Source organism: Bradysia coprophila, chromosome II (assembly GCF_014529535.1).
Source record: "Bradysia coprophila strain Holo2 chromosome II, BU_Bcop_v1, whole genome shotgun sequence".
NCBI classification, from domain to species: Eukaryota; Metazoa; Arthropoda; class Insecta; order Diptera; family Sciaridae; genus Bradysia; species Bradysia coprophila.
Window position 1 is genome coordinate 8,435,314 of NC_050735.1, and position 26,408 is coordinate 8,461,721.

Genomic DNA, 26,408 nt, shown 5'->3' on the forward strand with positions numbered 1-26,408 from the left:
ATTTAAATCATAAAATATACTTCTAGTAAAGGGCCCTTGTTGTTGCCGTTTCGTTGTTGGATATTTTTTTAATTGGAAGTTTTGAAAAACTCTTATTAGGTACATTGGGAGGACGGGCGTCATTAGTCGTTACGAACCAGTTTTGCTTTTTAAAGCGTAAATCGTAAATTTTTTCTCATACAAATCGTTGAACAATATATATTGTGTACCTCTATCCCAAAAGTAATCAGGACTACTTGCTACTGTCTTTCCAGACTCATGCCAGATCAATATGAGTTTGTAACAACGTATTTTACACTAGTTGAATCTATTACTTTTTTCGTTTAAACTATCACCGAGTTTTTGATGTTTCACTGCATGTCTACACACACATCGTGTTCCTTTCCTAGGAATGCATTCATCACCGAGTTGTATATAAAATTAGCCCAAATTTGTCAGAACCGTCTCGTTTCCTTGCCCCTTTCCTCCCTAATGTACTTTTCAAAGTTGTCCCCTGGAGTAAGGGATGTGTTAAATAAGGCTGGAAACATGTTAATAAGAGGGAATATTGAACTAACTCAGTATTAGCCTACACCTGACATGATTTATTGCGTGAATCAGTTTCTTTCCGCTTGCACCTGAAGTTTATCTGGTTAGAGATTTAGCATAGTATAATGTTCCCTGCTTTCACACTGACAATATAAGTCTGACATGTGCAATAGAAAGTCTCTGATCCAAGCTATAAGTTATATTTTACCTGCGAACTTTCATCTATTTTTTTAACATGGCAATTGAGTTTTCCATGACCTGAATTTAACCTATTCCGAGCTTTATTTGCTGAAACAATTTGCTGGTGTTTCTGCAACTAATTGCTCGCATTTTGTGTGAAATTAATATGCAGTTTTTGTTTTCAGTTTTGTTGTTGAAAGTCTGTGCTTTTGTTCATTACAATGTAAATAATATTCAACCATGAAAATACATACGGATAAATAAATAAATAAAAAATATTCATGGACTATGTGTGTAGTATATGGCTAGATAGATGGGTCGTTGATATAGCAAACCGATAGAAAACAATTGAAGCCACAAATAATTAAATTTAATTTAAATTCGGAATTAAAACAATTGCATTTCTGAGCATTTTGTTGTTTACGGATACGAAATCGAGAATGGAGTTTTTCCATTAAAACCACCCAAGCGTTCAAGTAAACACTAAACTAGTATACCGTGCCAGTGTTTCACAGTTATAGAATCTTCAATGCACGCACAGGTATCATCGATGATATGGTTTATACAAAAGTGGTAATAGTCATTTACATAACAAGTGATAACAATTTGAAAAATAGAGCTTTCATTCTCATTTTCAGTCACATTCTCTCATCAGATAGACATTCAAAACACAGCGGTCCCACTAAAAATTTCGTGTCCTATGGTAGGACACGTAGGCCAAATGTTTTCTCATTCACTTTTCGGCTATATTTGAGTCAACTACACTTATTTTATTGCAAAGGCCAAACAAATCAAAAGCGACTATGTTCTGTAAATACTCAGGCATTACTTACTCTTGTCAAATAGTTAGCAAAACCGAAGATTTATTTATTTTTCACAAATCCAAAGTTCGATTAAAAACTTCAAATGTTTGAGTTTTGCCATGGTTTTGGAAGCATTATGAAAAATCAGAAACGGTGACGCTAATGCTATCTCTAGCAGCGAAGCCAAAGACCGACAAAGCATCGCAAATTTGAACTTAACATCCAGCACTGCAAATGAGGTATCAATGAAAAGCTTAGACAATGTATGTTACGACTAGCATCTTAGGTTCACATTAAGCGTCATCAGTACCAGCCCATACCTGTCTAAAGTTCACACAGATTTTGAACCAGCCCATACCTGTCTAAAGTTCACACAGATTTTGAAAAAAATTTCTTGCATTTTTTGCAAACACATATCAATGAATCTAATCAAACTAGGTATGACCCGAAAGTACTTGAGCTCAGCTTTCCAACGAGCCCACTCTCACCCGGAACGATCATTTATAACGGCCTAAAATTTCCGATAAAAAACACTATTTTTCCAACTTCGGAGATCTTCCACCAGCAACCAGGTGTGGCTCGAGACTGTGTGAGGCCTGTTTTGAGGTCTACTGGCAAAGACCTTTCAAACCATGTATATATCCATCCCAGACGAAATGAGTCCGATTTTGATAGGTGGATTTTCAAAAGAATCCCTTATATGTGAGCCACATTGGAAAGTTGTCGTTACATGTATGACATGACATACATTGTATGTTGATCCTCCACATAAACGAAGCGCCACAATTTCTTTCAGTACTTCTACTTTCCGCCTCTATTTTCTTGTGAAATATCATAGCAGTGACATTGGTTCACAAATAGAGCGCTCATCGCTTACATTAGTAATATTATGACGAAAAATGTATTACATGGCAGCGATTCTCGTATTTTCGTAACTCCAAATATTCTTAATTTGACAGTTGCGTGTATAAAATCCCAAGTTACGAATTCTTAAAGTTACGAACGCTGCGAGAATCTACGCCCTGTGGGTTTTTTTAGTTCGGAACATATTTCAGATTTTTTAGAGTTTTAATAGTCGTAGATGTTCCGGTGTTTCCAGGTTATGATATTTTGGCGCAAAATTTTAAAATTTCTTAGCGAATTCAAATTTTGTGTAAAAATATCATATACTGGGAATCATCACGTCGAAGCCTTTTAAAACTCTAATAAACTCTAAAGTTGTGTTTTCTTAAGGTTAAAATTATATGAAAGTCTATTAAATTGGATCTTTTGCTTCCCAATTTGCCTATACCCGAGAGAATGGTTTTACCTCGAATCAATTCATTTTTTCATACCAAGTTATGTAAATTGCTGCGTGCGTCGTGTTCACCAAACGATCGCAAATCGAAAAATGTTTTAAAAAAATCAACAGATAAACGGAGACAAACTGAATTACCATCAAAATCACCTTTCCCATTTTCTATACTGTTCAAGATAAACTCGCAAAACACCTAAAATAAATCATAGCGAAAGAAAAAGAAATCAAATTAAACAAGTACTTCCATTTTGTTAAAACAGACATACAACCGCTTCAAACGTATGCCACATCATCTAATTGCCATGCATATAGCAGAGTAGATTTGTTTTACATGTTTTCCACCTTTTTAATAAGAAAAACGTTTTGAAGCGGTACGCATACGATTTTCTCCCGATGGTAAAAACATTACACAAAGTACCATGCAACCATCATTCGAGTGGAATACGTGAGGGGAGCTGTGGTTCATTTCTAAATGGTTGTTGTTCGTGTTGTTTACACACATAAATGCATGTATATTCTGGAATAATTAGTTAATTTCAAGAAAACATCAGTAAAATGCTCCTTTGTTTGTTAGTTTACCAGCTGCAAATTACACAGTGTGCATATATATGAGTGATTCAGAGAGCTTTTAAAGATTGTTGAGAGATAAACTCCATTGTTCGTAGTAATGCGACGTCTAAACTGACTCTATGTTTACTTAAAACACCTCAAAGTCCGGACAATGTTCAATGTTGTTGTACAAATTCTGAACCGAATTAATTATGTTTGATTGTACAACAGGTACTAATAGCATTATGAAACAGGGGAACTTAGGTGTGTCGGTTCGGATGGACTGTATTTGTTGTTAGTTTATTTAAGCGGTAGTTTATTGATGGGCGTATCTGATTTGCATGACAATGTTGAGGAGGGATTGTAATAATCTTCGAGTGACAGAAAAGAATAAAAAATTTATAGACAACAACTGGCGTTGAATTATGGAAGCACATTGCTTGGAGGCAGGAAGGACGATTGCTGTAACACTTAAATTAATTGGAATTTAAACAGTTAAATAGAAAGAAACGGAACATTTCTTCCGATTTCAAAATTATTAATGTTGGAATTTTGGCAATATGTCAACATTGTGAAGTACTAGATTCTAATTAAATGTAAAATCAAAAAAGAAAGGATTTGCTAACGACTGTTTGTACACAATGCGAACAGTATCTATAGCAGGGGCTATTAAGTTGAATTAATTTGCCGAAATTCGCCAAAATTCGTCGAAATTCGCCGAAATTCCGAGGGGTGACGCACTTCCATTTAATCCATTTAATCCATTAAATCCATTTAATCCATTTAATCCAAAAAAAAATTTTAGTTTTACCGAAATAATTAGGCTACCGACCTGAAAAATTTGTAAAGTAATTGCGAAAAATAGATTTGCACGATCCCCAGCTCGTTTAAGTGCTCGTGAGGTATAGGAAAAAAATTTTTGTGAAAAATGGTATTAAATTTATTTAATCCATTAAATCCATTTAATCCACTTTACACCAAAAACTCCTAAAAGTGGATTTTTTCGCTTTTTAACATTGTAGTATGAGTTGTAGTACGTGGTTCGATCAAAATCAACAATTTTTAAGACTTTTACAGTATTTGGTAAAATGAACTTTTTTCCTATTTAATCCATTTAATCCAATTTTTATTCCATTTAATCCATTAAATCCATTTAATCCATTTAATCCATTTAATACCATTTAATCCATTTAATCCATTTAATCTAGAAGTGAGTTACCCCTCGCGAAATTCTCCCAAATTAAAAAATTCAAATTTTGAAAATTTTCTTCCAAATTTATGTTTTTTGAAATATTTTGCTAGTTTTGTGATATAGCATAACAAAAATATGCAAGAATCTACCAAATTCACAAATATATGTAAAATTCACAAAACTAGGACATTTTTCATCGTTTTTCCAAAAAAAAGCCATCATGGCTTCCCGGTTAAAAATAGATTTCTGGAATGTCTTGGCCAAAAATATGTAACTAAGTTCTAAGATTCTTTGAAATTTCTTAAAATCATGTATAAATTCACAAAAAATCGCCAAAATTCGTCAAAATTCGTCAAATTCTCCAAATTCGCCAAAATTTGCTGAAAATTCAACTAAATAGCCCCTGATCTATAGCAAACATTTAGTTCCAGAGCTAAATTTGAAGAATGGAAAAAACACTTTTTTTGCCATTCATCCTCATTTGACCGCTGAAATGTAGTTCCTGCAAAAAATTCTTGAAGTACCAGCATTTTTTGTCACTTTCAACTATATTGCCAGTTGTAGCTCCTCAGGATGATGAGCTAGGAACCTACTCTTTTTGGCAAGTTGGTTTTCCTAACTAACTGAACTCTATATCCGATCCTGTCCGACAAAAGCTGTAAAACACATACCAGGGAAGTTATCGAGATGGGAAGAATTTCAGCCCTCATTCCCTTGATATTTCTTAATTTGTCTAACAAACTTGTTCCTGAAAAGTGATTTCTCCACGTTTCAGAAGTTTCTATATCCGGATTCGCAATAAAATGTACCTATCTCTCTCTCTCGAAAAATCTGGAGAATCGTTTAGGAGAAAAGTTGAATGATACCTTATTTTGACGTGCGATAGCTCGTAGCTGAAATCGTACGGATGCCTAGAAGGTCCTTGAAAGGGACCATTTAGAAATACAGTTGAACAATTTGGTCATTCGAATCGGAACTGGGTTGAATGCTGGTGGTTCGACTTTTTCGAAAATTCATTCTTAAGGGCTGATGATGGTAGATTGAAACAATTTTCTAATATTTGAGTGTTTTCTCTAGTTACTCTAGTAAAATGTCCTGGCCACAGCTCTGTTAGTCATTATCCGTTCACACCAAATACCACCTTCATGATTTGTGCAGTTTCTACCACAAAACATTTTTCATGTAAAAGATTGTTTGTGTGTGTGTGAACATCACTCAGCATTGTACTGTTTTGAACCCATGCAAAAGACAAAGTATCATAGGACTAGTCACGTTTCATTATAAGTCTGTGACATTTATGGCATTCATATGAACGAATTCTGTTCAGTATTGTTTTCAATGTTGTGTGTTCAGCTAATTTTTACGCGTTGCCCTAATCACATAGGAATCAACAATGATCACAAGATCGAAATTGGTGTGTAAACGATAAATTGTCGACTTAAAAGCAACACTTCAGCATCCTTTTATTTTCGAACAGAAACAAGAAACCGTCGGGGAAAATTTGGAACTGACTGATCCGACACCCGACATTCAAGATTTATTCAAATCACTCGACGCAAAATTCTTTGATGGCGTTTTATCGAAAAATGGTATCCAATTGGAATGGAGTAAAAGTATAGGCTTGTACGATGCTGGACATTGTGTTTGCGTGAAGGAAAACCTGATTAAAATTTCGCTGAACGAACGATTGCTGAAATATCGAACTCGAAAAAATTTAGTCGAAACTTTACTGGTATAAATTCCCGAATTTTTGTGCATTATCGTCACAACAACGCTAAGTTACTCTACCATTCCAATACAGCACGAAATGATTCATGCATCTCTGTTCCTGGATCAAGATCCCGATAGCAGTGAGCATGGTCCGAGTTTCATAAAAATCATGAACCGGATTTATCGGCAGACGGGAGCCGATGTTTCCGTTTATCACGATTATCACAATGAAATTGCTCTGTATGAAAATCGACTTTGGAGATGCAATGGCAAAAAGTGTGAAAATCGACCACCGCATTTTGGTTTGATGCGAGTAAATCCAGGCGGGACTTTTGACTTTGATGACGCGTATTTGTACCATTTGAAATATTGTAAACGTGACCTAGAATTGGTAAAGTGCGGCGAGAAACTTTAAAGGAAATTTATTCAGGACTAAATTGATGGAGTCGGCAATATACATCGGTTATGAATTACATCATTCCAAAGACAATTGAATTATATTATGAAGTTATACATATACGGTACCTACGTACTAGCATGAAGATTTAAACGATTGACTAGAGGTGAAATGTGAAGCGCTCTTTGTATTGAAAATTAGAAAATTATGTAATTTCGTCAAACGATTCCTGTTCAATAGCCATACCAATTGTAACTTGTCTTTTGAAGCATAAAATCATTGAACGATTGTGGTGTGCAGTATACGAGACTGCTTTTATTAAAGTTTTGTTTGAATGTACTCTCTAAAAATATTGTTTACAGGACAATCTTCGCCCATATTTTCATCATTGTGTGCTTTGTTCTGTGCATAGGAATGCAACGCGAATAAAATGTCAAAATGGAAACCTTCTTTACAGCGCAACTTCACTGAGGAAAAAGAGTTGAAAATCTCACCTGTAATTTTGGCTCCAGGTAATCTACAATAGCTGCCACAGCTGTAGCACCACATACATTTTTTGTGGCATACAAAAAATTTATGTGGTGCTACAGCTGTGGCAGCTATTGTAGATTACCTGGAGCCAAAAGTACCAGCTACATGTGAGATTTTAAACTATTTTTCCTCAGTGTTCAATCGAATTCACTTTAAGGCTCAAGCCCTTGTTTCAACTAGTCCATTTGATGTTTTCATAGACCACATATTCCTCCATGGAAACGAACTTCCATGCCTACGGATGCATGGAAACAGAGCAAACGATCAGCTGAAGCCGAAGCTGAAGGGTGTAACCTTTACTTTAAGGCTCACTATAAACCGAAAACAGTGGCGCACCCCATGAGAAAACAGATGGTCAGCCGTTTCTAAACTATAGTTGTACATCTGGCTAGATGACCAACTGGATCTTTATAGTTTCATTGAACAGAAGATAGAACATAGCACTGCTCCTAGCATTAACATAGAAACTATTTGAGTCTCTGCATTTCCTTTCGTTAAGACGAGAGTTATGGCTTGTTGGTGTTAGTTGAAACACACAACACATGCAAGTGTATACACGCACACATGCATGAATATTTGAAGGCTTTTTGCCATCTGACACATGAGTCATGAGTGTTTATTAATCAATGTGTGCTGTAGAAACTTCCACTTAGGAAATTTCACAATAAATGATATTACTGCTTCCCATCCCTTTTTACCTTTCACTATATCGAAATAAAATGCGAACCTCAATTTTAACATTTATTTGAATTAAGACTCTTAAAATGAATATATTCAAAACATCCTTCAGACCATTTTTCATCTTTTAAACAATTTTCAATGAATGTCGTAAAAATGATTATATAAACCCACTAACAACCATATCCCATCTTTCAAACGCATTCTTCACGGTATACAGAAGACCACCGGCTTTTTCTTTATCCCATTTTTCACAAATGTACGAATACGAAAAATTCGACATATTTCCAAATCCTTCCGGTAAGTGGCTAAAGTACAAAATATGATTCTAATATGCTAGTAAACACTTGATACAGTGCCGCACTGGCCATACTAGGAAGTCTGGAGATACCCGAGGAACATATGACACAATTGAATCAGTTGGTTTTGTTTCAAATTTTATAGGCCCTAAACGTAATTTCCCGAAGCGTAAGGTGCCAGTAACTGCAGCCCTGATTTAAAATTGTCACATACGTCAGAAAAATTTAAATAGACGCGAAGAAAAGTGGAATTATAGAGAATTTTTGTGTTAGTATACTTCAATCAAAATTGAAGCTCAACGAAAGTCGTGCCGCGGTAGGTTCATGGTGTCATGGATAGTAGAGGTCACTACCTACCCAACGACACCCATATCTTCGAAGTCTATCGTTGTAACTTTTTGAAAACACTCTGCAAAAGTTGGAATTTTTTTCCCCTAAAATAGCTACTGCACCACATACACGAAAAATTTCGATATGTTTTAAAGGCCAGCTTATGCGGCGTCAACACCTCTACCAATGACCATAATTTCAGATAAATGCGTTACGTATTCTTGGTGATATGCAACAAAAACTATTTTGGTCACCCTCGCGCAGTACATTTTTTCATGATTTCTGGCGTGAAAACATAATTATTTCGAGGATTTTTTTTTGTTGCAAATGACTCAGGAGGATCAAATGAATCGATTACTGTGTACCCGCCGAAAATCGCTGATGGCTTGTTTTTAAGTTGTTCGAAGTTTTGGCGAATTGACTCTTAATTATGAATTATCGTTAATTAATTACAAAGTTAGATTCATCTGAAACTTTATTTAAGACGACATTTCATTCGATTTAGCACTCTTCCAGCTTATAATGGTTGTATGTGAAATATTTTCTTGGAAGGGCGCATACTTCAAACTTGAAAAATTTATTTCTTTATCGACCTTATCCAACAAGTGTGACTACAGCGGAGCAAGCTCGAATTGTTCGAGTTGGAAGTTCATATTTGCTTCCAGTGGTGAAGAAAACACTTTTTCATAGTGCATTCAAAACAAAAACAGAAGTGACAGATGGTGTCAGATGCAAAGGAGAAAAATAGACATTTTTTCCCCCGAACTGTCATCAGACAAAGCGCCAACAAAACATCATTTTCTTATGGCCTTTCGAGCGAAGAAACTAATCTTATTCCCAGCGCTTATATAAAAAATTTATTTCATTATTCGAATATAACACTTTCATGTTATCAATGCACTTCAAGCAAAAGTGATCAACAGTCGACAGCTGCCAAATAGTTTTTTTAATGGTTTTTTAAAGTGTTTTACACTATCAAGTTTCAGTACCCTATTTAGAGTACCGCTCATGCTTGAAGTGCGTTGATGTTATGCATGATGCGATGCACGATATTATAATCTAATATTATATGGCAGGTACATACTTTTCCTTGCCGTGCACATCTCAAAACATTATTAAATTTTTCATAAGAAAGAACAATTTCAGCGAACTTACTTGCTGAAGCATATTAACGGATAATTAAAAAAGGTAATCAGCCTTTGAGACTGTAAAATTGAACCGGTTTCTGTAATGTCATAATGAAGAAAACTTTATGCAAAATAGACGAGGCCAATGTAATAAGCATAAGGTATTACATTCCCTCAAACAGTGTACACATTTTTGTAAATAGTGCAAAAGCGTGCGGTCAAGAGGGGGTAAGCATAAAGTGTACGCACACCTTTTATGAACTATCATTTTGCAAATCAGTTCTTCAAGTGGTATTTCATCTATCCGACCAAACTGAAGTATGGACCACAAATACATTTGAAAAGAGACGATTTGCTTTTAACAGGAGGTCGTAAAGAAGTACTCATTTTATCAGCATTTTAATGAATTTTTTCGCCGAATGCTAGAGAAACGAGAGATTTCGGTAAGATCTGTTATCTTTACACCATCGCCATGTTTAATTTGCATATGAGCTGACAAACCGAAGGAAATCAGATTACGGTCAAAATCCCAAATTGGTGCGCACTTGTAGTAGGAGTTCTTTAAAAATCATACAAAGGCGTTCCAGGGGAAACGAGGGACTTTGCCAGTTTATAGCGAACGCACTATTTGAATGGCCCCTTACATGTAGTATACCTTTACGAAATTGAACAAATTAGTTGAGTGCGTTCACAAATGACTTCACGCCGAATTATAGAATTTCCGACTGATCCCTAATCACTATCATTATCACTATATTGAACTCGCTATGATGAATTTGGCAGACAAATAAAAATGTTAGAATTGTATTCGAAACGGCATAATGTCTTTCTTAGGGTCCCCATACAGTCAAAAAAAAATCATTCCGTTTTGTCTCCGTTTACATAAACGACGCCTCTTTCTTATTATTAAAAACGACCTGTCAACTGAACGGAGTCAAAACGGAATGATTTTTTTTGACTGCGATTACAGCTTTAGCATAATTTACGCCGTAAGTGCGGTCGAAATTCAAAATGGAAAGTGCGGAGGTCTTTTTAACTTAGCGTCATTTTCATACGAGTGAGCGTTGAAATGTATTTTTCGGTTCACTTTTTCATTGAATCGTTCACTTGAAATTCCGTGAATTGCTCCGTCTCGTCGAACTCGAAGAGGGTAACCTAGTAACCTAAGCAACCTTTTCTCTACGAGAAATATTGGTATTAAATTTCAAGAAGTAATTAGCGTATCTCTATCTCACTATAATTAACAAATGAGCAAATTTGTACAAAGTTTTCCATAAAATTTCAATTAGAATGTACGTGAAATGAACGAAAAAATGTGGAACATTTTCCGGTCTGAATTTATTGTTTGAACTTTGTTCAACTTAATTATAACGAAATGATTAAAAGTTACACCGTGATTCGTTATTGAGAGCTTACACGCCTTTTCTATTTAATTTTACTAACTGTGAAATGCATACTACACTGTATTACTACAGTTTTGACTTCGAAAGAGTAGTTCAATTAATTTGAAGGATTGATGCAACAGCATAAAAACTTTTCCTTTGGCTGTCTCTCATCAAATTCATGCTATGAGTCCCAGAATTACAAATGATCAAATGACGTCATACCGATTGAAATGACAACAATAAACGATGACCACTGGCTAATGTTCCCTTATTTAGGAAAATAAGTTGAAACGAATAAATGGAGAGATTGTATAGCAAACGAAAGACAATACTTTGAACAAATGAGGTAACAGATTCAATGTTTATATACACCGACATGCCGACAACAGTTTTTTTTTTAAATATTTATTTTCTGTTTTGTTTAACTTGACTTCAACTAATCGATTAAATTGTGGAAATTGAGAGTTCAAAACTCAATAGTAAGCCGATTGTCGGCCTTGCAATTGTTGATTCAAGCGAAGTTGAGTGTAGACGATGCACTTTAAGCATGAGTGATCATAACCATAGTGATCAGCTGCAGAAAATACTCTTACAAAAAATGTTTTATGTTTGTATGATACACTGTACAGTTTCAGTATTCTATTTAGATTCAGAGTACCACTCATGCTTAAGGTGTAGAGCTTTATTGGTATGATCGATTGGTATGACTTCGAATGCCGAAGAGCAGAACCACCACCATTCTTATCATTATTATGACATAAATCGTTGTCTTTTCTTGAAATCCCGAGTAAAAATAAAAGTCTCAAAGGTTCGAAAAGAGACGTATCACGGTCTCAAATCCTTTGTATTGTGAGACGTCTCTTTTCGAACCTTTGAGACTTTTATTTTTACTCGGGATGGATTGTCTTAACGTACTCCGAGAATAAAAGATTATCTTCAACTTTAAGAACGAGATTCAGTTGCAGCGAAATAAACTTGCCGGAGTGCAGACCGGGCGATGTGAGAATGTTGTTCGACTGTTGAATTTAGGCAGGCTAAGCAAATACAACAAAATTATGGATTGTTTGGCAAAGACAATAATCTCATACATATGATTAATCTACCAGAGGGAGCCCTGTCCTTTTTTTTCAAACGACGGGTAGAAATCTCATTAAAAATCAATTCAAAAAGTTTTACATTTTAGTTCCAATTTTGCGGAATCAAAATTCTAAATTTTTACCAATCCACGAAAATTTCGTGAAATCGTGAACAATTCGCAACAAAAATACAACACAGTTTGTAGCTCTCGAAGCCATAAAAGAAAACAACAAAAGGAATTCCATCGAATGACGTAAATTATTGTGTAGCTCTAATTTATAGATTTTGCTATAAATTCATCTTTTATTGTTGTGTGTTGCTACAGTAGCTTCCTGTACATCGTTATTGCATTAAATCTCGAGTATATGTGCTTGAATTCGGTTGGGGTGAAAATCGTAAATTCCTCTTGTGTTGTATACAAAATAATAAAATATTGCGAGACAAATTCGACGCTCTTATAATGTCTCATTGAATCATTTTAATGATGTTCGGTTAATATGTTTAGACCCGTATGAAGTATGGGGAAGTTATGCATTTACCACAACGTTTGTAACACAATGAGATCGACTCCCCGGAGTAATACCTATTGCGGTTGCCTAGAAATTACAAAATTAGCGAAGCAAATGTCTGTATGTCTGCCGGCACTTTCACTTGAGTAAAGCCACGGCAGAGTGAAAAAAAACCAGGCAGGATCGCTTGATTATTGACCTGAATCTGTAGCCTTATATTTTTTGAATAAAATTAATTCATTTTTTTTTCTCAAGGGTCTGTTACGTTGAGGTTTACTTCTGCCATATGTAACAGACCCTTGAGAAAAATTTAATGCTACATGCCAGCAATACAACCCGTTCAACTAAAATTAATTCAATTTCAGTGTTCCTGTCAGTGTCAGTGTTAATTTGAGTTCATTTTCATACAATGTGTCAGGTCAATTTTTTGACTTTTCAAAAATGAACCGCCCTTGCCTGGTTTATTTTACTCTGCCGTGGTAAAACGGATAATTCTTTCATTTTCGCATTTTGTGATGATAAGGAAGGTTAAGTCCGAAGATGAGCGAAATCGGTCGATTATGTCCAACAAAAACAATTAGGGAGTTTAATTTCCGTAGGACCTTATTTGTGGAGTAGGTAGGTGAAAGCTTTTTGCATATATTTCTTTTCACCAGAGGACTAGATGCACAATTGATCAAAATCCGGTCACGGAATCGGTCTTATGGTTCACAGACTGGTCAAGAGTCGGCCTACTCGGCCCTACAGTCAAGAGAAAATGAATTTTGTTAATATTTTGAGCAAATTTTATCCGATTGTCATGACGTTTTTTGTTTGAAATTCTCGTTGAAAGGAAATTGCAATTGTAGCTAGTGATCTCAATTGTCTAACAAAATGGCTGCCAACCGCCATTTTACATTTTAGTATTAACGATATAACTCAGTAAAAATGATACTTACAAAGACACTGTTAAGATGGAGGTGATTCGTTATGCGCTGAGTATTTTTCAGGCAACTCGTTTATATCACCATTACCTCCAGACATTGCTATAAGAAATTTCATTGGGATGAGTTACAGTGCAATCGGTGCAGTTTTTAGTATTATTAGAGTTATATGAACCAAGGCTGTATACTTTGGGGAGGTCACGCAGACCGCCATTTTATTAGATACGCGGGAACACACCACTCTGATGACTTTACATATACAAAAAATTCACCACATCATCAAGACGACGAGAATCATCAGAGTAGGTGAATTTTTGTATGAAATCGGCCATTTTATCATCAACTGTGGTGTGTAACCCGCGTATCTGTATCTGCGTGACCTCCCCAAGTATACAGCCTTGATATGAACAACGTAGCTGTATTTCGTACATTGTTCGTGCGGGTCCTTTCTTACTGTTACTGTCGCGTTGGTTGTACCAATTTGTGTCTGAATTTTCGCTCTCGCGAATTTTTCTGAATTAACAGCGCGACGACTTCTGCTCCAATTTACTTCAAATCAATTTTCACCACTCAAATTAAGATTTCCTTTTTGTCTTTTGTCTTTTCTCTGCTAACAAATGCTAACAACGAAATCATTAGGCACCCTGCAATCCAAAAAAAATAATTTGAAAGTGGTACGGTACCAGAAAATCCGACGGACAGTTACAGAATCCGCAACCAGAAAATTATCATCACAATTCTGTATTTTCTCTCATCATTTATTTTGTTTAATTTTCCCTTATTTGCTGCATTCATAAAAAAGGAGAGAGAAAAAAACGGAGAAATACAACACGAATGAAATGCAAAACAAAGCCACTCTTGTAAAACACACCATTCAAATATGTACTGACTCATGAAATATTTGCCAGCACGGTTTAAAGACCACAAAATAATTTACAATTTTGTTAAGCTGCTTGCATTACGTAAAAACCTTTTGAATGTTTAATTTGAAATACTCGCAGCGGTTTTAGAAGCTACACAGCATTTTAACAAGAGTGAATAATTAAGTGGATTACATATTGCGCTGTTTTAAAGTTGTAGCAATTAATTTCGTGAGATTACGCTCAGCTAAACTCAGCGAATCAATGTGATAGAGCTAGCTGAAGCTACAACAAAATTATTTCGCGATTATTCGCAAAAAGGAAAATAAAATGATGAATAGACACTAACTAATAGGCACCTTATATATACACCACTCATATTCCACTGAGTGTAGCAGAATCTCACTATCATATAGCCCTGCACCTAGCACCCCATTACGACATCACAAACCACTCATTTTCTTATTGAGCGAAAAAGAAAACAAGTAGAAACGGTGTGTCGTGTCATAAAATAAAAAGGAAAAATGCTGATGCACAACCCACCACGTAAGATGAGCTTTTACGTTCCATAGAAAAATACTCAATATATGAAGTTGTAACTCTGTTCAAATATAGAAGTCATAAGAGTATATTTTATAGATCTCTGTGCATAATGTAACGTTCCCTGCGGTATAATTTGCCATCGTCTGGCAACATTTTTATGCTCATACCTGCTACTCTTTATATGTACACATACACACAGTAAGGATGGTTTTCATGCACGAGAAACAAATTTCTTAATGCTGCTTTTGGTCAATGACCGTTTTATGGTTTGTCTATTTTTATCAATGTGTACGTTTGAGGTGTACACTAACTACATAAATTTTCTGAAATCCGTGCGGACTTAGCTACGTGTGCGCTATTTTTTTTTGTTAACCACAATGTAGCTTATGTCATTCTTGACATAAAATAGTATTACGAATATATCCAGTCCAATAATTACAAAGGTTACGACTTTTAATGACGAACTTTATTTAGCTAGGTGATTTTCGTGCAATATTCATAAATCCCGCCAGTTTTTGATAACTTTCGACCATTCCCTCCCTTGTCTCCAACTTTTATTTTTATTTTTTCCATACAATTATTAAACATAAAGCTTGTGTAGAATCAGCAACAGCTAAACATCTCCAGCTGGTAGACAAACACAATACCTTTGTACCGAAAACAATTCAAAGGCATACAAAACTTAAGGTCATCTATGTGCTCACATAACACGTATGACTGTTGTAAACTCGTTGTTTAGGATGTGTTTTGATTGTATATTATAAAAGTAGAGTGTGTTTGTTGATCAGCTGGTGAAGTTCAGCTGTTGCTGATTCTGCACAAGCTTATCGTTTAATAATTGTACTTTCAACATTGTCAACAACTTTTCGAATTAATTTTTTCCGATATTTTTGTCTACTTAGCTGTTACAGTTGAGTCCAGCATCTTCACCCTGGCTTACTATAATTCCGTCCGAGCTTATTTCGAGAGGTAAGAACTCGATGATTGTTAAAATATGTATCTAAGGCCAGCGGTTGCATGGGAAAAAAAGTGTGCCCGAGCGAAAGAAAAACACAAAAAACCCTTCGTCCTTTTCATCCAAAATCCACAAAGCCCCAAAAAGAAATCTCCGGAAATTGCGAAGGGTTTATTGCTTCCACTCGTATTCTTAACATAATGGTGGCTCTGCTTCGTGAAAATGTATTGGCCTATTGTATTGGTATGGATTTGTGTCTTATGTTCGACGACTCTCATGTCTTATTTCGCCTATATGTCAAGTATGCAACCGGTGAAATGAAATTTTGACAGGAAAATGCATGGGCCATCTGTCAAAGCTTTCAACTCATGTGGAAGAATGTATGAGAATTTCATTACACCAACACCACAACAAACTCCAAACGTATTTTCGATTTCAGGAATTCACGCCATAAGTGCGCCAAAAATTTAAATATTTACAACTGACAGTTGGACAAAATAACGCGGAAGTCATTTATAATAAATGTCGAAAACTAAGCGTTGAAATGACCCGCCATGCTGTATGTTTAGAAATAAAATGCGCACTTACATTGCTCCGGCACGCCAAATTATGAAAATAATTACGACTGCCTGTTAATTTAATTAATATTATTCGCAAATTAAAGCATAATAAATAAACCCGTTGTCACCAACATTCAACCTCGGTTATTGCTATGTGACACGTATTCAGACCGTTTCCACAAAGTATTTAAATTAAATTCTCTGTGTACTGTGATGAGTGTCTCATATTTCTTTGATAAGGAAATTACAAAAAAGAAATGAATTTCCCGACTAAAGTGAGCCGCACAAATGCATTTCTCTTATTTATTTGGTTTTACTTTTTCTTTCCGGTGGTGTAGTGCATATATGAGTGCAATATTATAATGAAGGTGTCTATACGTTGGTCGGGGATCTGCGAAGGGAAAAACTAAAACGTTTTCCAGAAAGTGAAGGAATACAAGCGGAAATTCTTTTGAATATCATTTTGTGAAATTTTATATTTTATCTTTAAACGCTAAGAAAGGTGGGACTGAATGTATGAGATATTCCAAACTTCGTATTCTCTTCAAGTTCTATTTTTTATTGCACCCAGGCATTGATAATTGATATTGTTTTTCATTGAAATGAAAGTATAAAGTTTCGACTCGAACAATGTGACTCCTTAATTAGATGAGCCATCAACCGCTTCAACAATTTAATAACTTAAGTATTGTAAAATGAAAGGAAAAAAGGCCTTTGTTCCGCTTCATTATTGTTAAACTTTGGCAAATCATTTTTGTTTAATTTTATCTACGCTGACAGTGATGGGGATTTACGAATTGAAATGACAAATAAAAATAATTTAGTAAAATTGCCAGCAAAAATGAATCGTGCAATGAGGATGGATACCAACACAAACGCTCACAAATAGTGTATGTACACAGCTCGCAACGGAAAGATTGTATACTCAGGTATCCTCAAAGGGATGGGCTATATAAACAAATACTCCTCTATTCAATACGGGAAAATGTTCAAGCCAACAAAAACCAAATGTGGAAAAACTGTTGATAAAGTCGGAAAACTTATTAATATGCAACATTTATTTTGGAACTGTTATTGGAATAGTGGGCACTTGGAGACTTAAAAGTTAAATTTAAAGACCTCCATACACTTACGCCGTTTAGGTATCCCTTAACGATTACACAATGAAATCTCCTCCCACTTTCCATTGTTGTAAAGTAAACGGAGAGGTGAAACAATCGATCACCTTCAAGTTACGGTACTTTCAGACATAACCTCATTTAAGTTTTGTTTAAATCCTTGCTCCTTCGAAGATGATCTCTACCGTACAGCGACAAAAATAAAATAAACAGCGGAACTGAGTGAACCCTCTCTTTTAATCGATATATTGAGTTAAGGTTTAAGAATGGTTTCCACTCAACAAAAAGTACTCAGTGAGAGACCAAGCTGTCAACTTAACCGAGCAAAAATTGAGTACGTTTTTGGTAAATTGAAATCAAGCCTTAGAATGCAATGTTTAGATCTTATGAAAATGTTGAGTACATTGTAGTGCAGAGCTGCCAAAAATTATGGAATGTATGTGGATTCAGTTATTAGATAATCACTGCAAGATTTTTACTGAATTAATGAAGAAAAAACTTTGCAAACAAACCACGAACATGAGATAGCCGTATTTATAAACTAGTGCATTGAGTCAACAATGGTGCATTTCATAATTTGTGTACATCTCCATCCAAACTTAAAATCTCATTTCATGGAAAACGTTTTATTTCTGTAATCCATTCCGACGTTTAACTCAAATATTTGAATATTTGAACTCCACTTAGCAAGTTCTTATAAAAAAAACTTTAATTTTTCTGATTTTACGATATTATGTTTGTTAAACAAAACTTCTTTTCTTTTTCTAGAATAGCTTACGTTTGCAAAGTTTTGTTGTAATATTGTTATCTACGAGCAAGAACGTTAATACATATTTCTGTTTACTTTTCGGTAAACTAGAAAAAACTGAAAATTTTAATTTATTAATATAAGTTATAGAGTTATAAGTTATAGAGAAGTTTGACCAATTTACCTTAATTATTCAGGAAGAAGCTAATACATTTCATATAACACATTTCCAATTGAACATATATGCAGCAATGGATTGTAAATGCTTTGGAGATTGCTATTTTTACTTGTCCCAATTTGTTCACAAAGTCAATACGTTGCTCTAGTGCAATTTTAGCCCACTTGCATCCTTGAATAAAATTTTATTTTACCTTACGGTCTTGACGTAAAGGGCTTTTTATGTTTGTTTTTTTTTTTAGCTCGAGGACTGCCTTAACGAAGACAGGCCTTATGTTTTACTCAGTCAAACGATGATTCTGTGATGGTACATGAAGAGCGTGTTGAAATCATAGATTACGAGTTATTAATGTTTAATACTCTTAGAAATTCATAGTAGTCGATTCAAGTAATAAAGTCAGTCCCGATAAGATCCTTATTTCGAGAAGACATTGGACCTACAATAGATTATTGGCCTTCCACACTACTCGTGAATATGGAATTTATAACGATCCATATGACACACAATTTGAAATTCTTCAAGAAAATTAAAATGGTAACGAATCGTCCAGTCAAACTGGCACTGTAGATTTGTTAAGTGCAAACTGGCGCTGTAGATTTGTTTAGTGCAAACTGGCGCTGTAAATTAATTGCCACAGTTCAATGTGTCTGGGCCCCATGCAATCAATTACAGTAATACTGACCGAGCAAAATCTAAAAATGGTCGTCCATTCACAAAATATTTGGAATCACTAAAGTAACGTAAATTTGCTCATCTTATTGGACTCGATGATTTTAGAGTGTCGTAATCTTTGAGTAGGGATGGTAGGGATGTTGGAATCATAGATTACGAGTTGTTTTTGTTTAATAGAAATTCATAGTAGTCGATTCAAGTTGTCCAAACGATGTTCGTAAAAATTAATTTTCACTTCGAATAAACCGTTCAACCGAATAAGATCTCTTAATAAAATCACTCCCGATAATATCCTTATTTCGAGACCTCCAATAGAGCGAAATTATAAAAGTGTGAAAAACGCAATACAAACAGGTTCCACTAATCCCAAACTACCCACCACGATGGCGTTACAATTACTTAATCAATTAAATAAAAACCTCGATAAACACTCACACGGCCACCTAATAAATGAATTCAATTGGCATATCAACATTTTATTCATTAATTGGATTGGATTTATCGAGGTAATAGACTAGCAGATAGCTATTTCATGTAATTATCTGAACATAACACTTTCTATTACTGATACCTAATGTACCCAATTAGTTGTTTACGTAAATTAAAGGCCGTCGATAAGCGACACTTTATTCATAAAATATAATGTAGTCGACCAAACATGAAATGACCGCCTACTTCAATAGAATTGCTATATTTATTTGGTATTATGTGAAGGGGTTATAACATTATAGGTTCTGGTCTAAAGGCATTTGAAAGTATCCGTATGAGAGTGGAGAGTGGAGACAGAAGATTATTTCACAAACAAATAGATTAATCTCCCAGATATGAAATTGATTAAATTTTATGTTCCTCTTGACATCGTTTAGCATTTAACGTGTAAGTAAATCAGAATGTAAAGACATAAATTTAGAAGCCCTCTTATCTGGAGAACCTGCTTGGTTCATTCTACATGAATCATTCATTCACTTTAATAATCAAAATTTAATGAAGCATTATGTCGTCTAAATTAAGATTTCAAATCCATTGAGACATCATTTTGCTTAATTTATTTCCTCGTCTGTTACGGAAAACATATAACTTTCAGATCAATGGAACACTTAATAGTGTGTATCATGTCAAAGCGGATAAATTAGAATTTCGTAATTTTCAATCCGAACCATCAATGTGAACTTCGGTATAGTTTCAATTATTATTATGATGATGAATGGAGTACACTTTGTGTAAATGCTATGACAATCAATTCACATCGACGTCATAAAGTTTTCCTTGAAATGTCTGCGATGAATGAAGAAAAGCTATAGCTGGCAATGTTAGGAAATTGAAATGAAAATTTGTTTGGCTCAGACATCTTTCCTCGAATTCAAACACTGTTTATAATGCGTACATATGTAGAGGGCCGTTAAGCAATTCCTTGTTGTTGTATCTCGTAATGATATACTACCCAGAAACGGAAGCAATTTTCCAAAATTGAAATCCATCGTATTTATGAAAATGTTTTGCTAAAAACACAACTTTAATACACACATCATCACTCCAATAAGTGACTGTCGTCAAACTTGTCGTCAAACTATATTACCATTCGACAAAACTCAATTTTACGATACTAATAAGTTCCCAGTATATGCCTGTACCATAAATACAAAGTTTTGTTCCGTTGCAATTCTACACGTCCCACTTTCATTAAAAATACTGTAAAACTTTCGCCAACAAATCCACTTAATATGCACTAACTTATATTAAAAGGAATTAATTCCGGAAAGCAATCAGCCAAAATAAATTGCAATTTGTCCGAAGCAAAATGCGTCACATACTATTATATGTGGATGTATAGCGGCTATTGCGGGTGAACATATATTAAGTTTTGTGCAATAAGTGAATTTATGTTGTTGCTCGATCAGGTTCTTTAATAACTCCATAAGATAATGAAATAAGAGGGTCGGTGGTGTAAACTCTGCATAACATCCAAATTGATTAAGTTGAGGACAATGAAATTTCTTTGTTGTTGCTTGGGACGGACAGAATTTAACTTCATCAAATGTAATCTCGTTTTGGTAATAGTACGGTTCCCATTTATAAATTTTGAAATAGAGTACATTTTGGCATAAAATAGAGGACATAAAGGAGACGCCTCTGCTATCGAAAAAGAGGATGAAAAAAAAGATTTCCAACTTTTTCATGCACTATGTCCACGTCCAGTGTACGTTTCAAAATTGTTTGTGAAGTGCATCACGAGCGGAGCGAGCGTAATTTTTTCGCGCCAAAGAATTTCTCGTATTAAAAAACTAATTTTTATAAAAAGCCGAAAATGTTTGGTTCTGGGTTAGAGTTGCGTCAAATTTACTTAAACTGCCACAGACGGCAAGCATCTGAGCAGTATTATTATCGGGACTGCTACTTCCGTAGATCGAAGTTTTTTTAATCGGTCGATTTCAAATCTTGTACTTTAATTTTTTTAACTCGATTTGACTATATGAAGGACCATATTACATAAAGCTTGTCATTATTTTTGTCGTCGTTATACATAACAGATGAATTAGCCGTATGTGACATGTTAAAAAGAAGTTTGTTTTGTAAAAAGTGGACAAAAGAGGACATTGTATGATGAAAGTGATGTTCTCAGAATTTTTGCAAAGCGAAGAACGAGGTGAAAACAGACGACACGTCCACTTAAAAGAGGATGAATGTGATCCCTAGCTAGCAGGAGGTGGTCTTAATAAAACAAAGTTCGATGCTAATGATATTCACGAAAAAACATCGCGAGCCGCGAGACGATAACAATGCCGATGCATTTCAAAATAGAGGTGAGCGAGCGGAAATAATTTTTGTTCTCACCTGGACCTGATCACGATTGACAATAAAAATATTCTCCAAAAATTTGTCAGTCCGCCCGAAAAATAACTACCAGATGAAAGACTCGGAATTTTCTTTCGTTTTCTATTAATGCAGACATTTCATCTCGTAACTGCAAGTAAAAGTGTCGCTTGTAATGTGCCACTCTCTACATTTATTCGGGACGGTCGCTTAATTGTGTTTTCCCGTATAAGTATGCAATTGTATTAAATATGGAATAATCCTCAACGTCGTATTTGTTCACAGAATATAAACAGTCAGGTACAGACGAGCAAATGTTTGAATGAATTTTATTTTTGCAGAAAAAAAATTTCTTTTCAATTGTAACCCAATGTTTTAAAAGAAAAGTGAACCTGACACAACGAAACGCTTATCCCATTTAAATTACATTGTTGTATGGGTTTACTTTTTAATGTGATTATGTATACCGTTTGTAATGAATGCTATTATCTTCTGTTCTAGCCGATCCATACCACTCTGAACAGAAACGTTCCGCGTGTGTCTGAGATTGAAACAACCTTAGCGTAGGAACAGACACACAAATAGATTGCACAAGCACCAGCAATCTTGTAAATTAAGCACCATTTCTGTCAGCTTTCGTTTCTGTTTTTTTTTCCTTCTTTTTTAATTTCAAATAGGATTTAAGGTAATGTTATGCCAAAAGCACTTACTTAAGTGGGGCCTATTATTTTCGCTTACATGAAATTTATATATCCTTAAGAATAATTCCACGACAGCAAAAAAAAAACCAGACACTCCTGTGTAACGTTGGTAAACGATATAATTTCTGTAAAAGTTCTCTTCAGAGTTTATATATGTGCATAATATCAATGGTTAGGAAAAGATGAATGTGTAATGTAATGTGTTGGTATTTATATGATTCAGAAGAGCCTGGAATATTATTCAATTTATGGGATTTACTCTGCCAGCGGTACTTCAACGTTTACATCCACAAGCGTTGTACACATTCCTTATCCCCATCCTTCATGTGTATATTTTAATATAATTTGGATTGCCTTTTTAAAATTAAGCAAAATGGATTTGTGGAATCTGTGAACTGATTTAGTCAAGAATTTATTACATGCTCCGTGTACATGCATTGCAGTAAAGTGGTTTCCAGATAGAGAATGATATTTTTTTAGTGCAGCCAACAAGGCTTTTCGACGATGATGTTGGTGATGTTTTTATATATTTAGCATAGTAGATAGTGAATGTGTGGTATTACGGAGGACTCCATAATAGCGAATTTCAACGAAGTAACACCAGGAATAAAAATCATAACTGAAGATCTGGAATTACTTGGAGCACCTCTGACAGAAACTGCAACGAAAAGAATCCTGGCGAAAAAGAAAATTGAGTTGTCGACATTGATTGAACGTCTCAGTAATTTGAAACATCACGTCGCTTTCTATATCCTGAAACACTGCTTCACGATACCGAAACTAACATACTTACTGAGAACCAGCTGCTGTTTCAATTTTGAAGAATATCTTTATGACATGGACAACATGATTAAGCTCGCTTTGGAAAAAACAATTAATTCTTGCCTAAATAATGAACAGTGGACAATTGCAACTCTTCCAATACAAAATGGAGGCCTTGGAATCAGAAAAATCAAAGATATCGCACTACCAGCATTTCTAGCTTCCGTCAATTCGGTGGCCGAACTCGTCAACATGATGTTTCCACAAATTTCGGATGAGTCGGTCATTACAAGTTACATGGACAGCTTACACTTGTGGTCTGCGATATATGACAACAAATTGCCAGAAAACAAAACGATCCAAAAAACATGGGACATCATCTCCAATGAAAAAATTATAAATTCATTAACGCTATCAACCGAAGAACAAAAAGCACGATACAACGCTTCAATTGCAAACGAAACTAGTGCCTGGTTAACTGTATTACCATCACGACAAATTGGAAGCTTACTCGACAACAATACTTTTCGTATCTCTGTTGCATTACGTTTAGGATGTGATATTTGTATACCACACAGGTGCAAATGTGGAGCCCAAGTGAACAAGAATGGAATTCACGGCCTGTCCTGTAAATATAGTGCTGGAAGACACGCCTGCCACAGCGACATGAACAACATTTTGTGCAGAGGTCTTCGGTCAGCCAATATCCCAGCAAGACTCGAACCGCAAATTTTGAGAGACAGCGGAAAAAGAGCAGATGGCGTTACATTGGTCCCATGGTACAATGGTAAAATGCTTGTATGGGATGCTACGATAAGAGATACACTCGCACCTTCATACATACATTCATCATCGTTAAGAACTGGCAGTGTGGCGCAACGAGGAGCAACAGATAAATGTAATGACTACAAAAAAATTGTTGAGGACAACTACATCTTTTTACCTTTTGCATGTGAAACACTGGGACCATGGTGCGCGGAGGCTTTGGAGTTCGTTGGAAAGTTGGCAAATCTTCTTAAAATGTCAACAGGAGAACCACGATCAAAGCAATACTTGACGCAACGCATAAGCCTCGCTATACAAAGGACAAATGCTGCCCGTATCATGGGAACATTTGAATACGATAAGCAATTGGATGAAATTTTTTATATTTTATCAAACGACGTTTAATTTTAATTTTATAAACGCTTTTTATGTCAATCAATACGGAATACAACAATTTTAGTAATAATACGGAATATTTGTTATAATAAAAAAATTAATTATTCTTCAACAACTTATGGAAAAGAATGTGTGGTAAAAGAAACTGAACAATAATTTTCACGAAAGATTATTTTAAAATAATTTTCATTGTAGAATGTTTAATGTTCAAATTTAAGTTATCAAAAGATATATAGGAAAGCACTCACTTCACTTTTAATAACATAATTGAGTAATAAATATCTACGTAATATGCTGACTGTCAGACATGTTATCTCTCCATACCATATAGATAATGTTTAGCTCAAAATTAATCAAGGCCAGGTGCTAGTTTAATGACCCTTCCATTGGAAACATTAGCCTAAAAGTGTAAAGCTTTTCGACAACGGAATTGTCAAAATTTGATGATAGATCGAAGTTTGATGACATTGGTAAGAGAATGTATTTGTGTCTTTGTTTCTAAATAGCTTTCGAGAGCTTTAAGCTTCTTTTCCAATAAAATCCATTTGAAGTTCAAAGCGTTCGAAACTGAACACGGCAGAATCGGCATGTGTATCGTCATGCACGTCTTTTATTTCTGCCGTTCAAAGTTAATGCTTAATACAAAATCTTGTACTTCATTTTGTAAAAAAAAAGTTTCCAATGGACCGACTCTGTATGACTTCTAAAAATTAATATTTCGTATTTGAGTCGATTTTTGTTAAGATCGCACAAAGCTATTGGGAGGACAACTACATAAAAAAATTCAGCCTAACAGCACTGTCATACCCAAATCAAAATCTTGAAATAATTATTCAAATGATGATGTAACTCCATCGACTACAGCGTCCGGTCGATCAATTTGAATTTAATTAATGAAATGGACGTAAACAAAAACAAATATTCAGAAACTGAGATTTTTAATTTATTGATTCGCTATCGTACTAATGTACAGCTAAAAAAATATCTACCATTACTATAACGTTACATGACTACACCTAATATCATTTTATACTACCACCATCATCATCACCATTACGCTGATTGATGGTGTAGCAGAGCCGAACTAGTGTATATTCATTTTGCAGTTTATGCAACAGTTTTTATGGGCAATTTATATCAAACTTTCGATACAGTATACAGCATACAGTATGCAGTGACTAACTTAATAAAAAAAGAAAATTTTCCGATGCATCTAAGCCCAGGAAAATTTGTAGAAATTACTCGTGCTCGTTAGAGGGAGATGGAGATATCTTTTTTTACTCTAGCCAGTCTTATACGTCTTTGTTATACATTACTTTGTTTTCCGAGAAAATCTGCATCAAAATCGTCTTTCAATAATGTTCTTACGTTTGACATTCCCCAGTGGTCACAAAAAATACTCATTTTTCTTCAATCTGCTTAAATGTTTGTTCAAGCACTTCTACCAAACATTTTTCGATTGGCACTAAAAACTGCAAAAGGTTTTCAAATCCTATTTTCTTTCTTCAATTGTAAAGATAGTTAGTGAATCGATATTTGTCTGTATTTTCGATGTAGTTTGCAGACGAGTCATGTTATCATATTACAAAAGAAAGTACTTTTCATAGAATTGGCCACAAATCGAAACGTCTCAATTTTTAAATGTGGATTTTTCCGACATTTTTGAAAAACATAACATGCTTAAATCACAATTGAACATACCCGAAATATAGGAAGATATTTCTTCTGCTAGCGTACCTGACCTAACGAGCACATAAGATTTGATGCAACCAAATTCACCATTATGTATTATAAAGATATTTTGTAACAAAACCTATTCATAAT

The 26,408-nt window shown here is 34.9% G+C and overlaps 2 protein-coding genes across 2 annotated transcripts in view; one reads left to right on the forward strand and one right to left on the reverse strand.

Moving 5' to 3' along the window:
• LOC119070127 overlaps nt 1-26,408 on the reverse strand; it is an 84,902-nt gene that overhangs the window by 32,552 nt on the left and 25,942 nt on the right. The gene's annotated exons all lie outside the window — the stretch shown is intronic.
• LOC119070639 (sprT-like domain-containing protein Spartan) lies at nt 5,789-6,879 on the forward strand. Its single transcript, XM_037175072.1, has 3 exons — nt 5,789-5,963; nt 6,027-6,281; nt 6,351-6,879. Exons 1-3 carry the CDS (start codon nt 5,943-5,945, stop codon nt 6,672-6,674), a joined length of 600 nt encoding a protein of 199 aa, XP_037030967.1. The 5' UTR covers nt 5,789-5,942; the 3' UTR covers nt 6,675-6,879.

What these genes read in the sequence shown, in the direction of transcription:
- LOC119070639 (XM_037175072.1), top strand. Translation starts at nt 5,943, where the DNA reads ATGATCACAAGATCGAAATTG. An exon ending in TGATCACAAGATCGAAATTG is followed by an intron (nt 5,964 to 6,026) that starts GTGTGTAAACGA and finishes ATTTTCGAACAG; the next exon opens with AAACAAGAAACCGTCGGGGA. An exon ending in ATTTAGTCGAAACTTTACTG is followed by an intron (nt 6,282 to 6,350) that starts GTATAAATTCCC and finishes ATTCCAATACAG; the next exon opens with CACGAAATGATTCATGCATC.